This window comes from Acanthaster planci, linkage group LG11, assembly GCF_054643075.1.
Source record: "Acanthaster planci isolate LZ-2023a linkage group LG11, COTS_SCS, whole genome shotgun sequence".
Classification (NCBI taxonomy): Eukaryota; Metazoa; Echinodermata; class Asteroidea; order Valvatida; family Acanthasteridae; genus Acanthaster; species Acanthaster planci.
Window position 1 is genome coordinate 10,261,538 of NC_141787.1, and position 18,545 is coordinate 10,280,082.

Sequence of the window (18,545 nt, forward strand, 5' to 3'; positions counted from 1 at the left end):
AATGCAGAAAATACATACATAAATAAGACATCAAGTTCTGTGAATTAACTTGCAGAAAACCTCTTGCAACATCGATGTCTTTTGGACCTGCAGCCTTAGGGTTGCATCCGTGACATGTACGGCTAATGTAGAGAGGACATGTACAGTACAGACTGATTCTGGGTCCTACATTTCCATCACGCATTCTTTTGCATGGGTGTGGCACGGCGGGAACCAGAGCAGCTTCGTTTAATGCAGTTTTGCGCAAGTGTTTTCACCACAGCGATAGCGAAACGTGAATGGAAACTCGTGAAAATAATGGGTTTTTTTCCTTAAACAAGCATTTTAACATGAAGAAAGATTATTAAAAGATATTTGTGAAAGCAGAAAAGACATCAGATTTCAACTGGCCCACCGGACCACCAGTTTTTTCAGATCAGCTGGTCCGCCGACATTTTTACTGGCCTCAGGCCAGCCAACCAACGTTAATTTCAACCCCTGGATATTGCAGACTTGCTAGTGAGTACCCCGCACAGAATGAAACACCAAGCAGGTAAAATGTTTAGCACATGATACCTACAGCTGATGGAAACCCTTGGGAGAACAGTAACTGAGAGAGTTACCTTGAAATGCACAGCTTGCATGAAGTTCTAACTTTATGTTTTATGCTGCACAATGAAAAGGAGCTTTATTTCCAGCTGAATGTGCAAAAACAAACAGCTATTTCCCACTTCGGGGCACAAAAACTACATTTTTTTCAATTGAATGTGGGCAAAACCTGCAATTTTCACCAGAATGAGAAAAAAACTGCAATGTCCACCAGAATGCGAATAAAACTACAATTTTAACCTTGATACAAACAAATGTCCAATTCAAACTGAATGTGTACAAAACTGCAGTATGTGTCTCTTACCAGTGCATACAAAGAAAATTCTACAAAGTGCCCTTCCTTTACAACTGTTAACCATTGAAAACTGCAGCAGCCCATTACAATTCAAGATTCCAGCTTTCTATCAGACACGAAACAAGAACCTCACAGTATGTGATCACTCTTACCTTTTTACGACCGAAAAGAAGCAGCTCGCGGAATTTATTAGTATCACTCTCCACATCTCTCAGTTGAGGCTTTCTCTTGGTCATGACCTCTGTCCTCTGAGCTTCAGAATTAGTCTCCTCTCCAGCTACCCCATCTCCTGCCGGAGGTGCTGGGGTCTCAGACGAGGACACCATGGGGTGATTTTTCAGGAGAAGTTCAGAGACATCAGACTCCATGATATTCTGTTGGCATTTGTAAAGATTTAATTCTTTTGCAGAAATCAAATATTAATTGATTTTTGATAACTTACTGCACTGACAGCGCAATGATATTGAGTTTGGCTGTGCCGAATATCCAAATAACTGAATGTTTGATCAATTATGGAATATTTGAATATTAGAGGGTTTTCCGATTTGAATATTCAAATGCAAAATTCTCGAAAAGGGAAAATTTTCTTTTGTTTCAATGAGGGAAAAATTGCACTACAGTGGCTTGTTTCAAGCAGATTCAAATGATCGACAGGAATCTTACGATTCAAAAAGTAAATTATTCATTAAACAATTTAAAAGGAATAGAAATTTTCGACACGGCACGCACTATTGGTCATCTCTTAAATCTTGCTAAATCATGGCTGGAGGTACTCCAAGATGTGAAAAGCTATTATGTTGATTATAATATACAATTGTGTGCATTATTGCAACTGATTTTGTATATAGTTTGATCATCAACAATCTACCGGTCTGTACGACCATAAATTTGGATATTTGATCAAACAGTGAATTATTCGAATTGACTCAGCCCTAATATTGAAAGATACTTGTAGGCAGTGATAACCACAGCACAAAGAATGTTCAAAGAAATTTTATCTGCTGATAATGTGTGGCTAAGTAGCTATTGTTCTGTGATATCTGAATCCTGGTAGCGTTTGGTGATGTGGACACTGTATTAATAATGTTAAGTTTTGCCATACAGAGAGCAAAGATGAAAGCAGATATGAAGGTGGCATGAAGGTGGTTTCACTAGAGCTGTCCAATACATTTTTACATGGCAAAAACGTATTCGTCTACGCACTGCACGCAAGTCATTGAATGCTAGTGATTTTTCAATTCGATGCGTCAATCACTTGATGCAGAAGATTTTAAATAAAAACTATCATCTTAGTTTAATAGCAGGGTAGACAAGTAAAACTTGAGTGCATCCTTAACGAAAATCCACGTCCAAATAATTATCAGACTAAGTTGATTCTTAGTAATCTCTCTGTGGTCGAATCCCAGAGTTAGTTGCCAGTTGATGTCTGAAATGTAATAAATAGTGTATGTCACGAGCTCCATTCTTCAAGAGAGTGGATCAACATCCCTGAATGTTAGACAAACAACCCCTAAAATGAAATAAAGACTCGCTGTCATCCACTCTGCCTTCAGATGTTTGCGGTCAATTTACGCTGCAGAGGATCCCTGCCATTAACTCGCAAAAGAATCCCACTGCACAAATTAGGGGACTGATGAAAATATAATTACAATCAATTCACTGTCATTTCTGTTGTCAAGTTCGACGGAAGAGCTTCATTCCTGATTGCAAAAAGTGCAGAGCAAAGTTGGCATTACACAATACATGTATGCCACGCCAGAAATGAGCCAATTTAGCATTTCATCATGACAAGGCCATGTGGAATAAAAAAAATCCGACATCATCTCAGCTCACCCATGTTCCGTACGCAAGCCATGGTATGGCTACGTTAATACTGCATAATTGCAACTGCGTATCATGTATCCAAAATGAGCTACAACACGCTTCATTTTAAGCATGCGCTGTTGGAGAATCAACTTGTGCTATGCTCCAATGCTCATACTGACCTTGACATCACAAATTCGTGTTTGTATTTGTTTTGTATTTGAGTATGAACCGGCCTTAACCAGTTCAGGCAGGAGGATGTGTAAACCATATAACAATGGCTCTGTCACAGTTTCACGGAAAAGTGCGTTGAAACATTCTGACGTTACGATCGCAGAAGTGATTAACAGGTCAAACTTTAGAATTCTCCCTCGCTTTGCTCACATGTGACTATCTACTGAATTCCAAATCAACCACTCTACACAGCCTGCACTGAAGCAAAATTTGCAATGTGGCAGGCCCTTGGGGCTTTGTACAAATTCAGTGAGAATAAGAAATGTCCTGCCGCCCTATAAATCTTGCGTAAATGACTCGCCAGGGTCTGTTTTTATGAAGTCCAACTTAGCACTAGACTGTCACTGGGGTATCATCTCCCCATGATCCCCCCCAACCAAGACCAGTTTTCTGCGAAACAATCCCAGCACCGAGGGGTTTGCAGTATGTCTCCCTCAGCAGATTTATCTTGTACAGGTGCTTTTTTCTGGTAGGTGAGCCAGGTTCAAATCACTCAGTGAAATTCGGCACAGGTCCATGACAGTGGCGGAAGTCACCACCCATACAGTCGTGTTAAATTTCAAGCTGCGGTCGAGCAATTCAAACAAGGCAGCTGGTTACCCCGTTTTGTCGGCACGCCAGCTCCATGAGGTCCCACAGCAGGCTGGCCGACTCCCTGTCCACCATGTCCGTGCTGTTCTTACACATCAATGATTTCCGGTGACAGAAGCCGATGACGTCGCTTTTGTGGGTCTCTCCTCTGCAAATGCCAAGTGCACAGCACACACAGAAAACAAAAACAAAACAAAAAAATTCATGCAATAATTCAATTGAATGTGACTACTTGAAAAAAGAGTTTGTTAGGCTCTGGAAACTGTTTGGTGTTTTATTTTTCCTTGTCCGCTATCGTTTGGCATCACAGACCAAGATGAATGTTTTCCCTGTAAACAGTCTGCTTAAATCAAAATAACCAACTGCTTATGTTCATACTTCAAATGAGCATTCTCACAAGAAGGGCACCAATAGGCAAGCCCCTAATAGGGGGACAATTCCATGCCTGTATGCTTAGGCCCAAATTTCAGACTGTAACACATGGATACATGCATATTACTGAAGTGTCTGTTTAAGTCTTTGGTCACCCAAATTCCGTAAACCTTTCCCCGACAAGCAAAAGTGAGGAAAGGTCTATCCTTGGTGATGTTGTTTGATTAGTCTTCGAGACAGTCAAAGCCCTTCAGTGGCTAAGGGTGTTGCAGTAATGTGTACAGCTCCTAGGTAGTGACATAACAGAAAGTCTGTGAGGGTCAACAAGGGTTTTGGTCTACATACTTAATGAGTGGTCCTGGGAAGGCTCTCAACTCCTCTGCCTCTGCAGTGTGTTCCAGCATGGTCTGAAAAAATTCAATTTTTTTTTTACAAATCATGAGTGTGGCCATCCAGTTTTACAACAGATCTTTGGCACTGCACTTAGAATGGGACCGTGCACAATTACTGAGTCACTAAGGTTTCTCCTCCTAGCAGTTAGGGATTAAGGGGTAAAGCTTGTCTCATGAAGCAGGTGTATATTAAAACAATGTTTCTGAACAAGAAACAGATTTGTCCTTTACTGTTTTACTTTACTTTTGTGCAGGACACGTTCACACGGAACATACATGTAAGGGCCCATTGAAGCAACTCACTGCATGACGCTGTTGACCAAAGTGTTCAAGGTCTCTCTGTACCGACAATCAATATGTTTGAACTTCAATGACTGATTTTGAGGCACCTTTAACTTCTGTCTTGCAAACACTCCGAGGTAAACGTATTAACGTATCATGAAATCCTCTCAATGCTTATTAACCCTATCTGCCAAGCATATTGCTTGGCTTACAGTACACAGTACTACAAAATACTAAGTAACGGTCTGAGCCTGAAGGACCTAATGCTACAGATTACTACTTCTGGCTGGGTTACTTCCATTGTTACTCGTACAGAAAGAAAATAATAAAGTCATTTTCACTTACAAGCGACAGCGCTCAGTACTGCATTTTACTACAAGTAGTAATTAGTAGCATTATGTAGGGTTAGGGTTAAATACCCTTTCAAGCAAATTGTCTCTCAGGCATTTGACAAATAACATTAATAAACCAAAAGTAAGGACACACTTCTTTCTTTCAGAACGCAAGAAATAAGCAACCTCTGTGGTCAATGGTAATGTGAACAAACATACATGTACATGTGTACAAAAAAGTACATAAGGTCAGAATTTTCTTTGAATTTTTAAACATTGGTGAGGAAAAAAACAAAACGGATGAAGTAACTACCTCTATGCTGTGTACTTCCACCGTGGCTGGCATTCCGTCTTGGGGCATGTTCGGCAGGACCTTGACCAGGTGGCCCCCAGGGCTGAACCGCGCTACGACATGGGGCAGGGCAAACTTGGCTGGGGTCAGCCGCTCTGGGGGTGGAGGGGTGACTGAGGGCCAAAAACACAAAGGAAAAAAAAAAAGGGACGAGAAGTTATTTCCTGACATTCTGGGACTTCAGTACATGTACCTGAGTGGCCCCCTCCCCTCCCAGTCCAGGTTGACCGCCTGCTTCCTGACTCCACAACTAGTTGGACTTCAAAGGACAATGAAGGGATGACTACCAGTCAATGGCGTTCCCTGGTATAAATGCAGCATGTGGCATAGGTCACCCAGCAAAGCATAAATGAGGGCCGATGTTTTCAGCGCCCTCTTTCGCTCGAGCATGAAGCCAATAGAGGGATAAGTCACACGACAGCTTTACATGTATGTACATCCGGGAAGCCCCCCAGTTATCAAAGCCGCATAATGCCAGCTACTGCTCAAAAGACATACTGGACCTTGGCAGTTTGTTGCTCTGAACAGTGCCTGACAAAACACGCTTCCCCAAAACTTACAGAAGGCACAGTAATCACGTACTCAGACTTTTCTACAGCAAAACTACTATAACTCTGCTATTCAAATGTATTCATTCAAATTTTAAAGACTGCATCGCTCAACTCACTTTAGAACAATAACCCTGTCTTTTTTGCCTCACTTGGTTTTACTTAAGCAGGGGTTTGACGGCTTTCTGGAAGGAATCAATCAGGCAGTGTGAACCCCACATAATTACTCACGAACAGCACATCATTTGTTTGTGTCCATCCTTTTTTGTCGAGGTCATGATTTGTAAACTACAGTTGGCACACAACTAACAGCATATTGAAAGGAGACGCAGTGTTATAATTACTTTAAAATCTATGATACAAAAATTCTTAACAGTGCGAAAAGGTCGATTAATGAAGACAGAACCCATAAGGCTGTTGTACAGCTCACCTTGCTTAACCTCCTGGTACATTCCATCTGTGCTGTCCCCGTACCCATATGTACTCCCATACTGGCCTTGGTATGCCATGCTGCTGTTGGCATTCTGGTTAGTGTACTCCTGGGCATAGATGCTGCTCTGGTCGGCACTGTACCTCTCTGGCGTGCCTCCGCCCTGGTGGTGAAACTCCGACGCAAACCTGGCCAGAACAAAAGGCAGAGACTGGTGAAGACGTGAAGGGTCAACTACAGAAATGCAGATTTCAAGCATCCACATACACTGCTGATGTGACTTGGACAGACATCAACAGCACACAGGTATTAGTGGATTATCAAGGATAAAGCAGGGAATTTTAAGAAATTTATGTAGATGTGTCCAAAACCAACTTGATCAGATCAAATGCAGCACTAAAATGGCTTGGCAAATTGGTCAATTCCTAATCAGTTATGTTCACACACCAACTTAAATAATAAAGCCAAACTGATTGATCTTGTCTTTGAATTCAGAATGCTCCTTGGTCAAGGACCTTGGACTGGTGGCAGAATGTAAAGAACATACATGTAGATTAAAGTTCTGCTGATTCTTGACCCTCCATGCTGCTGAAGAATAGCCTTTAATAACAGTCTGAAACAGGCGTAACCGTTTACCTCGAGTCACCTTGGCTGCCTTGGTAGCCTTCCCTACCAGTCTGTGATTCCGTTGATGACCAGCGCTGCTCTGGGGCACTGGTGTTTTGCCTCTGGCTTTCGTCCGCACGATCGCGGTAATACTGTTTCTGCTGTTCCCAGTTCTTGTAGCGCTCGTCGTAACTGCGGTTGCCGTAGTAACCTTGTTTGGCCCAGTATTCCTGGGCCTGTCTGTCGTACGGTCTGCCATAGGCATCATAACCTGATTTTGAGCGAGACAGCAAATGATTCCCAAAATTTCAACTTAATAAGAAACTAGTGCGGTGGCTTGAACTGCGACATGGAGATAGGGATGGTTCCTCTTAAACTTGGCATGGTCATTCCTTTGAATTTACAGAGGGGTAATGCTGTAGCAAGTGACCTTAAGAGAAGAATTTTAAGAGAAACAGAGCAATAGTTTCTATATATTCCCAGTTCAGATCATCCTGGAGAAGTAGTTTCAGTGGTTAGTGCAAGATATAGCGTGAATTTGAAATGTCCCTCGACCTAAAACATGACACTTGAACTCTAACCTCTGTAGTAATCCCTTGAGTCCCTCCTGTCATAGCTTCTGTGGTAGGCATCAGCACCATAGCCTTTCTCCTGCCTCGATCGGGGCCTCTGTCTGTCTTCTTGATCAGGGTACGTTTCCTGCTTGGATTGGTCTTGGTAGCCCTGTCGAGACCTTGGTCTCTCCCGATCCCGATCAGAGTACCCCTGCCTCGATCGGGACCGCTCGGGATTGTTGTATCCTTGTCTCGAATAGGACCTTCATGAGACATACAAGTATATGAGAAATCTTGAGAAGTTCTTGATTCCAGAAGTATTTTATTCTTTATGCTTTGATTGTGAAATTGTATGCGTCATACAAACTGTCTCTAAGTTCGCCTGATTACTGCTAAACATTTTCAAACACCACCCATATGTTGCAACACTGTGGGAATGCATGGCAATCCAAATTCACACTGCAATGACACGGGAAATCAAGACAAGTTTTTTATAATTAACCCTAACCGTCCTCAATCCTTCACCTGTTGGAGGACTGAGGATGGTTAGGGTTAATAAAGTAATGGTCATGAAATAAGGAGCCACCCTGACTGCTACACACAACAGAAATGGACTTCATTTCAATGTGCACTGTACTATACTTTATAAACACCATCCTTAGCATTCCCAAGTGTTTCTTGCTACTCCTGTTGACCACTAATTCCACAGCGTGAATGACAGCTGCAAAGCACAGTTTGCATCTTGTCACATTTAGCAGGGATGTTATTCACAATATGACCAACACACCTGTTGGCATCATATCCTGATCCTCTGTACCCATAGGCCCGCTGCCTATCCCATGCAGCCTGCCTGGCGTAGTAATCATACTGCTGGCTACGGTAATCGTAAGGATACCGCTGGTCGTAGTACTGCCTGTCATAGTAAGGGTCGGCAGATCGACGGTCATACCACTGATTGCCAGCTGGGGGTCCCTGATAGCAGAAAAACAAAAGCACAACTTTACTGGTGGGGAAAAAAATTTGATTTTACAAGTACTTTCCTAGCTAGTTTGACACGAAAAAATGAGTTCTGATGAAACTTCCAATGTGCAAGACCTAATAGAAAATACTTAGTACTTAACCCTAACCTTCCCCAACCACACAGAATTAAACAGAAGTAAAGTGTTTAATTCTGTGAGGATACGTCTGGTAGGCCCATAACAGCTGGTTTTTGCAATTGGGTTTGGCATACCTCAGAAAAACAAAGTCACAACAAACTCTGTGCACATATGGGTGTTTGGCTTTGTGAGAATGGGGAAGGTTAGGGCCAGCAACCTTTGGTGGTTAAGGTTAAACTGCAAGATTTTCTTTTCTGTAATTCCACAAACCCCAAGACAACCAACATTCCAGATTTCAAAAATTATTCGCAAAAATGCCCAAGGACAGCTTGAAGTCATACTTTGACAGGTCTGGATCATCACAGATCAATTTATCATTTTATAAAGGAGCTGGTACTTTGTCTTTTGGCGGTTGATTTTCAATTAACAAGAATTAACAATGATGAATTGACTAATATGTACCTGCTGTTGGAATTGTCTTGGGTGGTTTTGAGGTTGCCCATACACTTGGTCTTGCAGCTGAAATGATGGTTGTTGTTGTTGCTGCTGCTGCTGCTGCTGCTGCTGCTGCAACTGCTGCTGACTTTCAACACTTGGAAGTGGCTGCTGTGCCTGCTGGCTAGCCACTGTCTGGTTCTGCGGCAGTTGCTGCTGATTTTCGACACTAGCAGGCAGTTGTTGGAGCTGCTGAGATGCAGCAGCCTGGTTCTGAACTGGGCCAGTCTGTGGAACCCCAGTAGCAGCCAGTGTCGACTGTGTAGGTTGAATGTTACTTGGGGCACTAGATACACTGCCCACAGGAGCAACACTGGCAGCTGCTGGTGGGGCGAGAGTAGGGACTGACGCCGCCAGTGACACAGTCTCTGGGGCTTTATTAGCAACAGGTGCGGAGGAAGACGCTTGCAGAGTTGGCTGTACCGGCACTGGCGGAATGGGCTGGGTGGGCAGAGGGTTCTGAGCAGGGTCCAACTTTAGGTTGCCCATGGTTTGTGTGACCTGGCTCATATCCGACGTTTGTACTGAGCCAGAAGAGGTCTGGGAGGACACGCTGGGCTGGCTTGGGTTTGAGGTTGATGTTGGAGTGGGTTGACTGGGATTTGGCTGAGTTTGAGTTTACTGTGGGCTGAGTAAGTAGCGGCACTGCCTCTGCTGGTAAAGAAGGTACGCTGACAGATGCAACGCTTGCTGCTAAGTTGCGGATGTCTGGTCGTGTGGGGTGGCAAGTCTTATCGGCGGGACAAGACTTGCTGTGGGTGGGGCAGCAGGTGCCAGAAGGATGTTGGCCGGCATTGGGGGAACCTCTGCTGACCAGAGAGGGGGCGACGGATTCACAGAGGTGAGCTGGGCAGGCTGGCCACGCTGAACGCTGCGAAATGCACTCGGATGAGTACTTGGAGACTTCTCGTCAGTAGGGCTGAGTTCCTTGGGGCCCTGGGGAACAGCTCTCTGTGCCTGGAAGGCTTGGAGCTTCAGCTGACCTGTTGGAGGTAATAAAGCGGATCCAGGAGGAACTGGGGGCAGAGACTGTTTTGTACCGGCCTGAACTGATGCCTCTAGTTGATTATAAGGTGTCACATTTGTTGCACTGGGAAGTGAGGTAGGACAGACTGCTGGAGAAACAGGTGGCACATTTTGTCCTGGCTCAAATGGCATTTCTTCAATTACTGGCCCACTTTCTTGCTGAAATTGAGATCCAAGTCCCAAGTTTGGGTCGGGCAATATTGCCTGATAGGATGATTGATCTGGCTGTTGTACATTTTCAGGATCCCGTGTCACAGTGTTTGGAGCATCCTGTTGGACCTCTTGGTTTACAGGTGCTACAGAGCTGCTCTGGGGAGACAGGTCCGACTCCACCCTTTCCCTGTTCTGGTTTGAGCAAGTTTGTTCGACGGCAGCCGAATCAAGAGCATCCGAAAAAGCTTTCACACCGCTGCATTCACTTTGTTCCACCTGCTGATGAGCTGAAACTTGGCCCTGTGAGCCCTGCAGCACGACCGGAGAATCGTCTGCACCCCTGGGACTAACTGAACCCAAACTGGCATCTCGTAAGACCGGGCTGAGGGAGGGATGGCCACTGCCAGGTTGGTCGCCCAACATCGAGTTGCTTCTGCTGGTTGATGTTGACGGAGGTTGGGACTGGGAACTGACCGACCCGCCATGTAGCGAGCTTCCCTGACTACGACTGCTCATTTGGTCATCTGCAAGTGAGGGGCTCACTGCTAATACAGGTTGATCCGTCTTTTCAGGTGCTGCATTATCAGCAATGGCTGATGGATAACTCCCTTGAGAAGATACCAATGGACTTGGCATGAAAGCATTATCATTTCTTATTCCTTCAAAGTTGACGTTTGGCTGGTCTGTGGGTACCCCTATCTGCTGTGGTTGTCTAACGGCAGGGTCTAAAGGCATACCTCCAACAACATTACTTCCGTCTGCTTGATTCTGACTTGGTTGAGTAAATGCATGGTTCACGGTCTGGGCGTCAATTTGGTTAGCACTGTGGGCTATTTCATACCCCGCGGGAGTCCTCTTGTCAGGGTTTATCACAGTAACTTGATCATTATGGTGCTCTTGACTGAACATGGCATCTGAAGGATGGGAAGTTGGGGGTTGGGTAGCTGGATGAGTAACTGGTTCTTGTTGATTAACAGGAAATTGTGGAGGATCCCCACCTGGCTGACCGTGGTGCTGCTGGTCAACAAGGGTTCCTTCTTGAACAGGGCCTTTGACTTGGGACTGACCTATGCTGGAATGTGGTGGTATAGACTGGCTGGGGTCACCAGCTATGGTAGGATCAAGGGCATGATCTGGGGTTTGTCGTTCACTTGCAGACAAACTTGGTGTTCCGCTAGACGCTAACACATCAGAGTCATCACCGTGGAAGAAGGAGCCAAAGCCTTTATGGGAATCATTATCATCACTGTATGCACACTCTCCATAATTTAAACTGGACTGCCCAACTTGTTGTTGCTGCTGCTGGTTGCTGTATTCAAACGACTGGTACAGGCCACTGTGGATTCCTGTGGTCGGGGCCTGGTTGTAGTCTGTAAACTGTTGCTGCCCAGGAACTTGGGTTGGGTTCCAGGGTTGGGGATTGTCACCCACAGGGTCCATGTGGTTAGTTCCATTCAGTGGTTGACTTAACTGCTGCTGCGGCGGGACCCCGTTATTCTGCTGGACACTGTTCCACTGGTTGGCCGGGTACTGTCCTTCACCGAAAAAGGGTTGCCCATATGCCTGCTGGGGTTCATGGGGAACTGCGTAGCCTTTGTTGGCAAGCTGCTGTCCCTCTGGCACGATGTTACCTGGGGCTGGTGGTGGCTCGCCGGGATTGGTGGGTTGGTAAATAGCTGGTTGTGGCTTATGGTAATCAGCGGGATTCAAAAACACAGGCTGACCCCCACCAGGATGTTGGTTGAACCATTCCTGGCCGCTGCCACCTGGAGCCTGGTTATAAAATCCAAGATCTTGAGGAGGACCTGTTTTAAAAAAATGTAAATAAACAAAACAATTCAATGATTCATATTTTACTTCATGGTAAAGATCATACATGCGCCTTACAATCCACTGTGCCAAGGTTTTAAACAAAATTTCTAAAGAGAATGTCAAAGTTGTTTATTTGTCCTATCACATACATGTACATGTATAGGTAGATGTACAAACAACTAACATAATAAGGTTTCTACATCGCAATCGAGGTGTTGAGAACACATCATAAATGTCTCTGACTTCCACCAAGATAATGATTACACAACTTCTTCTATTCTTATCACGATTTCATGTTTAATCCATCCATCCATCCAACAGTCATTCACTTCATCATGAAGCCAGGTGCACTGGAAAGAACTACCAACACAACAGAATTTTCTGGAATAAGTGGTTCATTTCAGAAAGCTCCAACTTTATTGGGCTACTCAGTAACTGAGACTCTGGGTTCGCTTTATGCACACAGTGCTTATTTTAGTGCATGCATTGTGTGCACAACAGACAGTATTGATCTCTGTGGAAACAGGTGCACTTGTCACAAGTGAATCTGTTCCATATCAAAATTTTGTGTGCATGCATACATACATGTACGTCAATACAACATCCGTTTACCATTTGTCCTAGAGCACTTCAAGTCAAAGAGGATTCAACCCAACATTTTACATGAAACAAAGTAAAACTCATCTATAGGATTATATTAACCATTATCACTGTTTTATGGTAAAGTAAGTGGGAATCTTCCAATTCTTTAAAAAAGATTTTTCATATACACTGTATGACAGTTTACTAAATAATTTGACAGAGTGACAACAGCCATGTTTCATGTTATAAGAGCATTACCATCTCATACACATAGTTAACCACTTGCTGCCGAGGAACCCCATTTCTAGCACCATGGGTTTATACGCAGAGCCGGAGTGCCCGAAATCTGTCAAAAGAGCTGGTCCATGTAACAAAAGACAGTACTTGGAACAAAAGACCTGCTGCTGGGAATGCCATCATTTTTTGGCTTGCATTTTTTAAGGTAATCAATCACTGTTTTTGAACAGTATACTGGTTTGGGGCATAGCGCGCCCGCGGATTAGCACCGTGGACAAAAGTTCTCCAGGGCCCCATTGATGAGTGACACAGCACCGTTGCATGCTAATCCATCTGCGTTTGAAAAGACGCCACTCGCATTCACTGGGGAAAAAGGAAATTATGCAACACCTCACCAATTCTGGGCTCTCTTTACAGGCCAGCAGGCCTGGCTGAAATACTCAGGAGTCAATAAAGGTTGCCTGTCAGCTTAGAGTAGCCACCAAACAGTCATTCGTGTGGGTGTAAAGGTCCATTAAATGAAATGATGAATTTTTGAAGAATTTTGAAAACTGAAAATCTTGAAAATCTCCCGTACATGTACATGTACGTGTGCACTGCATTTTTAAAAGCACCCGGCAGCAAGTGGTTAAGGTACTGAAGTACATGTATGTACACGCTACATTAAACTGTCCCTCTGATGACGTGGAATTCCACAGTAACATCTCAAGAATAATGTGCACAACTTACCTTGACTATAGAAGCCCCCCTGATTGTTCATTTGGCCTGGATCGCCGCTTGACATCCTAGTTTTTGTAGATACTTCTCTGATTATCTATAAATTGTTGAAGTCCTGTCTTTGTTAAAATTCCTAAAAGAAAGGAAAACAGCAAATGGCAGCAAAACGCAATGACATTAAATACATGTACATACATCACATAGGGATCACAATGCACACTATTACATGTAGCTACTTTCACTCAAACATTCCCATATGAGCTCCTTCACAATCCACCAGGAGACTTTCGAGGAATTTGCATGATAGACAAAGGTACCGTACATGTATAATGTAGAGTACAGCCGATGTAATTTCACTATGGAGCTTGAATTCCAATGGAAGTGAACTATGCCACTGGTTCCTTGCACTAAGATTTGGGCAAACAGAAAAACTACGTGTGTGTTCAGAAAGTTAACGGACCTGCTTAATACTCATGAAGTGTTTCACAGGTTAAATCCCATCCAAGCAAAGCTGCACATACATGTACACTGTTTTTAACATTCTTGTTCCCCTAACCTTCGAGTTACCGGTGTATGTAAATGACAAAGAATCTTCTCAGATTTGGCGCACATGTAGTCAGGGAAAACAAATTGAAACTTGCACAACTTCAGTCAAAATAAAAAAAATGTTCATATATCAAATATCTGTATTTATTCATACAATTTAATCCCTGGGCAGTTTAGCTGGGGTTTATGTTGCTAAATTCTGTGCCAACTCCATCACTATGCTCAAATAAAACTAAATGCATATTCTTTGAAGAACTTTATGGGAGACATCTAACCCCATGAAAAGCCAGGCACCCCGACTCTATAGTTCAGTATCAACAAAATACTGCAAAATGTATGTAAAGATTTTTCTATGTGTTCTATGATATTAAAAGTGGTAAAATCCTGATCCCTGTCCTTCAGAACAGGTCGAAACAATCAATTAGTGGGTTTGGCTTTAAAATTAAAATTTGAAAGTTAATGAGTGGCTAGCAATATTTTGCCACTGGCAAGTTACTCTTTCCCAAGCCATACAGTTTTTATTTACAAAAATGTCAAGAAATACCGAATACCTCCTTCTAGATCCTTTCATTCTTAGATTTGTCAACCCTGTACCCGTACTTAGAAATCCTTAACAGGTACATGTAGTGACACTGATGTTTTGTTACATGTACCTAAAACAGTTTTTTATGCAGCATGTCCATAAAGGAGAAAGTGGTTTGATATTTTTCTCTCTCTGTTTCCCATTTTGCAGCACTTGTGCTTTCTTCTGACCACTGGAACAAGACCCACTGACCTTTGTGAAACAATTCACCTAGTGCTTCCTCTTATAGAATCATTCTAGTAAAAGAATAACTCCAACAATAGGTGCAAACAAGGTAACATCAGTCAATGAACACAACTGTTTCACCAGCCCCCAACCCCTCTGAGTTCTTGTTGGTCAGTTTCAGTCATATTAACAAAGCTGGGTAGTGGCAACGATTATATTAGAAAATTTCTAAATGTCTACATGCAGGTTTACACTTATAAACTGGTCTGGATATACATGTACACTGTACACATATGCCATTGGCCACATAAATGTGTAACACATGTACTTTAGGTTTTCCTTAGACATGTTGGAAAAACTACCAATTACAATCTGAAAAGAAAAAAGTTCGAACTTTGTAATTGGCTTCTTTTGGGGAAAGGTTGGTCATAGTTCCTTAATAAGGACATCACTTTTTTTTTCCGTTGAGAAGGTTCATAAGCCACAAGAAAGTGATAACGTGTCTAGTAAAACATCAAATACAGCAGTGACAGCATTTGAAGCATTTACTTCAAAACACTTAGAATTTTTCAAACTAGTCTCACACCATAGTTTCTGTGCACAGGGTGTCAAGGGATGCCTATTTCTATGGAACTCCTCCTGGAAGGGTAATAACCTTGGAATGAAACTAATTTACAAAAACATGGAAAAATGGCAATGACATAAGGATTAAACCTCGTTCACCATTCCAAATCACTCCAGTCATCAGCGGTTATGACAGTCTCTGTAACATTACAGTACAGCGTATAGACCACACCACAGCCATTTTTAAAACAACACATGAAAAGGAATGTACCCCCAAAATGGGAATGTTATGCTGTGATCATAGACTGTGCAAAACCATGGCAGGAAACTTGCATGTATCTAGTGTCCAGTGGCAACTTTTTGTTGTGCACTTCTGCTGAGCATGAAGGGTAATTTTGCCTGTGCCATGTGTTAAAATCCACAGTGACAACATGCCAACCACGAGGGTAAGTAAAAATCAACACATTTCCTGATCAGGCATGTACAGTGTAAGGGCAAACTTTGGAAAAAGCGTCATATCGGGATATCAGTTGAAAACAGGAGCACAAACCCTTTCAAACTGGTCTGAAAATTCTTGGTCTCACTCTTAGGCCTGTTTGTCACGTTAGTCATTTAGGGCCTAGGCCTTTACATGCCCAAGTAAGTGATGGCCTAAGTGTTTTCTAAGTAAAGGGTTCAATATTTTCTCAGCTAAATTGGACTTTTTAGAACAGATATCTTTGTGTGGCCAATAAACCACTGTAGGGGGAAAATAGTAATGATAGTGATGTCTGCAGGCAGGTAAGCATAGACCTAATAAGTAATTAGGCCTAAGTCATGTAAGTACAGTATGCCTAACTCTGAACTTTCACCATGTTCACCCACAATTCCACTTTCTTTTCCTTTTTCCCCCCAAAATAGTGTATATGACTGGTTAACAACGCCAAACTGGAAAGCACACTGTTAGTAAATTCATCAGAATACTGCATGATTTATTCTATATATTGTGAAACTACTTCTCAATCAAGGAAAATAGTAAGTGCAAAACTTTTCACGAAATTGGTGATACATTGACAATTATGCTACGGAAGCAAGGGATCAGGTCAACTCGGACCCAAACCAACTCGGACCCATTCCAACTCGGACCCATGCCAACTCGGATCCAGGACCAACTCGGACCCACGCCAACTCGGACCCAATACTAACTCGGACCCACGACCATCTCGGACCCACAACCAACTCGGACCCACGCCAACTCGGACCCACGCCGTTTCGGACCCACCACGAGTCAACTCGGACCCACTGAATCTTACGCGCCCGTTGGCCTTCATTTTTTCGTTGGAAATTCAAGATTATGGACAGATCGATCACTTTTCATTTCAATTTTATGAACTTTTTTATTCGTCTTTTCCCGAAGATACCCCCTAATAGTAGTAAAACTATGCGCTCATATGAATGTAGCCGCCTTCCTCTATCCAAAATAGGCCCGCGTTGTGGGGCTTTTTGTGAAAGAAATACTCTGAACCGGAAACTATCAATCCCAAATTCGGGATTTATATAAATAATTCTATGATCCCTCGTGATTATGGCACGTCTTATTGTAGAAAATAACAAACCGTGGGATCACAAAATATTAATAATGAGCTCGCGAGCAGACATACGACGCTTCAAAACCGTCTCCAAGTTTAAGCCAATAGGAAATATTCCACATTTTTATTTTAAAATGATTGGATTTGTGTTGTTCGAAATTACCAACCTATTTGCGTTATTTGGACAGTCAGTTAAGGCCTGTATGGATGAATTCCTCCATCTTGCCGGTATTGGGGGTGGGGAGAGAATGGGGCAAGGTGGAGGTGTAAGACTTGCCAGGCCAAAAAAAAATTGAAAAGTGGGGTGGAGGATAACACCATTAGACACTGTAAAGGTCCAATGTTCGTGACATTGATGTGTATCTGCAGTATCTGTTGTACGTATGCAGCATCTCTTATGTACATCAGAGGGGCCTATCTGTGGCATTTTATTGCAACAAAAACTTTGGGGGTTGTTTGGTAAAAGTTCATTCGATTTCTGCTAGTGATCTGGATCTGGAAAACGGAGAGATTCTGGGAAGCCTGTGCCACTGTCTCCCTGCATAACGTGTAGAGAGGACGTTACAGCTTGGCAGCATGCAGTGCAAAAGTGTCATTTACCAAATGCTAAAATGTAAAAGTGGACAAAATAAAAATTTTCAACCAGTTAATCACGCTCCTGGGGTTGGGTCCGAGTTGACTCAGGGTGGGTCCGAGTTGGTCGTGGGTCCGAGTTAGTATTGGGTCCGAGTTGGTTGTGGGTCCGAGTTGGTCGTGGGTCCGGGTTAGTATTGTGGCCGACTTGACATGGGTCCGAGTTGGTCGTGGGTCCGAGTTGGCATGGGTCCGAGTTGGCATGGGTCCGAGTTGGTTTGGGTCCGAGTTGACTCGAAACCGGAAGCAAAGGCACAAACGCAACGGGGACGGCATGGAAAATCTCATCAAGATATCGACGTACATAATTCACTAAAAAAATAACACTATTCCGCTATAGAGTTCATTTGTACCTACCTTTTTTTAATGTATGATCTTCAATGACAGATACTGCCTGATATTTGTGGGGTTTTACTTTAATGACTATGTAAAAAAATGACAAAATATGGATTGATCTGTTTGCACAGATTCCCCGATTCGATGTCCGTATCTTCGGCTACGTGTCTTTGCGCATGCGCATGCGTGGATTGATCGCAAAGTAAAACGCACAGCAGGTTGACGAAGGCTCATTTTTCAAGTTGACACCGGGAAAAAAAGTTAATTATTTTCAATTTTTCGTTTCAAACTGATAAAAGAAGTAAGTAAAAGAACTCACAAATTTCTTCCTCGGAACAGCTAAACTGACCCTCCGTTCTGTCGTCCTGACCGCCTTTGAGACCCTTGACAAAAGTTGCAGGAATCCCCTGAGAGGAATCCCGCCATGACTTTTGAATTTCCTCCTGGCCAAAAAGTATGATCCTGTTCCATTTGCCTTTTAGTTTTATATACAGACGTATCTTGGCCTTTTAATGAAGATGCTCAATCCAATCATCGTTGTTGGGGTCAGTGGCGCACCCAGGGAGGGGGGGCGCTCCGGGGCTTTTTATTGCAATTTAACTCACAAACGAGGATACAAAATTAGGCCTAAAAACGAAGATACGCCTATACA

The 18,545-nt window shown here is 43.2% G+C and overlaps 1 protein-coding gene across 1 annotated transcript in view; it reads right to left on the reverse strand.

The window, feature by feature from the left end:
* LOC147797454 (uncharacterized) overlaps positions 1 to 18,062 on the reverse strand; it is a 61,390-nt gene extending 43,328 nt beyond the window's left edge. The window contains 13 exon segments of the mRNA XM_087143181.1: positions 1,036 to 1,257; positions 3,521 to 3,659; positions 4,229 to 4,290; positions 5,203 to 5,354; positions 6,220 to 6,407; positions 6,856 to 7,096; positions 7,407 to 7,642; positions 8,167 to 8,351; positions 8,939 to 9,529; positions 9,531 to 9,679; positions 9,682 to 11,955; positions 13,511 to 13,631; positions 17,915 to 18,062. Of these exon segments, the coding sequence (XP_086999307.1) occupies positions 1,036 to 1,257; positions 3,521 to 3,659; positions 4,229 to 4,290; positions 5,203 to 5,354; positions 6,220 to 6,407; positions 6,856 to 7,096; positions 7,407 to 7,642; positions 8,167 to 8,351; positions 8,939 to 9,529; positions 9,531 to 9,679; positions 9,682 to 11,955; positions 13,511 to 13,565 (4,494 nt within the window). The 5' untranslated portion in view covers positions 13,566 to 13,631; positions 17,915 to 18,062.
* Between the last annotated feature and the right edge of the window lie 483 nt (positions 18,063 to 18,545).